Source organism: Penaeus monodon, chromosome 24 (assembly GCF_015228065.2).
Source record: "Penaeus monodon isolate SGIC_2016 chromosome 24, NSTDA_Pmon_1, whole genome shotgun sequence".
NCBI classification, from domain to species: domain Eukaryota; kingdom Metazoa; phylum Arthropoda; class Malacostraca; order Decapoda; family Penaeidae; genus Penaeus; species Penaeus monodon.
The window spans coordinates 37,774,776-37,776,504 of record NC_051409.1 but is presented as its reverse complement, the minus strand read 5'-3'; the positions used below and the strand labels follow the sequence as shown (position 1 = coordinate 37,776,504).

The 1,729-nt window shown below is 66.0% G+C and overlaps 1 protein-coding gene across 1 annotated transcript in view; it reads right to left on the bottom strand.

Annotated features, from left to right (window-relative positions):
- The window catches only part of LOC119588964 (cGMP-specific 3',5'-cyclic phosphodiesterase-like), a 71,727-nt gene extending 70,853 nt beyond the window's left edge, over positions 1 to 874 (bottom strand). The window contains 1 exon segment of the mRNA XM_037937571.1: positions 152 to 874. Within this exon segment, the coding sequence (XP_037793499.1) occupies positions 152 to 758 (607 nt within the window). The 5' untranslated portion in view covers positions 759 to 874.
- Between the last annotated feature and the right edge of the window lie 855 nt (positions 875 to 1,729).

The window sequence follows — 1,729 nt, the reverse complement described above, 5'->3', positions numbered from 1 at the left end:
GCGAGAGAGCCCGGCCGCCCGCCTCGGCAAGGGCGGTCAGGGCAGTGGCTTCCTCCGCGGAAATCTCGGCCGCGCGGGCGAGTGGGCGGAGGCTTGCGTCGTCGCGAGCGCCGTGCGGGTTCTTGGGGCCCGGAGTGCGAGTGCTCCCTACCTGTCGTGACGGAGTTGTGCGGGAGCGGCGACAGCTCCCCCTCGGCGTCGGGCGGCGGCGACGTCAGCGGGCTGGGCGAGAAGACGCGCGTCTCGGTCTCCGCGCCGGCCTTCTTGGGCGCGGGCGCGGCGCTCGGGCTGCGTCGGGCGGCGTGGCTGTTCTGGCCGAGCTCCGCCGCGTCGGGCTCGGGGGAGTTGCCTCCCGACGCGGAGGGCCCCGGCGACAGGGACTGGGCGGAGCCGGAGGAGTCGGGTCGGGCGTCCATCTCGCAGTCGGGGTCGAGGGAGTCGGGCTGTTCGGGGAGATCGGGCGTCGCGCAGAAGAAGCGCGAGTCGCACACGACGGTGGTGGTGGAGCTCTCCGTGTCTTCGGCGAGGCTGTCGGTCTCGGGCGCGAGGTCGGCGGCGTCCATCGCCTGGCTGCGCGGCTGCGTCGAGTAGTGCACGTACACGCGGCCGTTGTGCGTCACGGCCGTGCTCGAGGAGTCCGCCCGCGGCACGCCCGCGAGCTCTCTCACGTGCTCCGCGGCGTCGCCTGGGCTCGGAGCGTGGCGCTGGGAGGCCGCCTGGTCGCTCGAGGCCCCGTCCGGCTCAGCCCGGCCCTCCATGGCGACCCTGGGACCTGCCTGGGGCGCGGACTCATCCCCCGCTCGCCTGCCCCTCGCGCGCCTTCGCCTGCGCGCCGCTCACATGGCGTCCGGCGCCCGGGTCGTGCGGCGTCCTGGCTGCGCCTGCAACGGAAACCAGACGGTTAATCACTGGGCTGTATTTGGATGAAAATCTGTATTAAAATCATCGGAGATACACTCACATGAATACATGGCTGCATAGGAGTCAATGGGTCATTTGTATCTCCTCTAGATAAAGGAGAACTTTCAGAATGCTTTCGAGTAAAAAATCCCCGGCCGGGAGTGATGGCGCTGATAGTAACTCACATTGAGCAAAACCTTCACCTGCAAGATCTGCCCACCTCCCCCCCACACCCCCACCAATGCCCTTCACACTCTCACTTCTGCAGGAAAGTCTATCATTCTCTAATCCTTCCCTCCCCCCCCCCATCCACCCGCACCACTAGCCTTCTGCAACACAGAGCAAGGAGCAGCAACCGCAACTTCACCCCCACCCACCCCTATCCCGCAAACTCTCCTCCCCCCACTTTCCCTCCTCCTCTCTGCCATTCCATTCTCACCACCGCTCCCCAACTGCTACTCCATCCCTTCCACCCTTCCCCACCTCCACTCCACCTCTCACTCCACTGCACCACCATATCTCCCCACTATCTTCCCACCACCTCTCTACCCCACCACCTCCCACTCCAACCCAAACTCCACCTCCCCACTACCTCCCCTCACCTGCAATCTACCCCACCACTTCCCCACTACCTCCCCCCACCCTGCAATCTACCCCACCACTTCCCCACTACCCCCCCTCACCTGCTATCTACCTCCCCATCACCTCCCGACTCTCACACCCCACCTCCCCCTCCACCCGACCCCCGCACCTCCTCCTCCACAGAGCCTCTCGGTCGTCCCTCGAGGTTGAGTATTAATCGTGCAGAGGCGCAGCTTCCTCTGCAGAA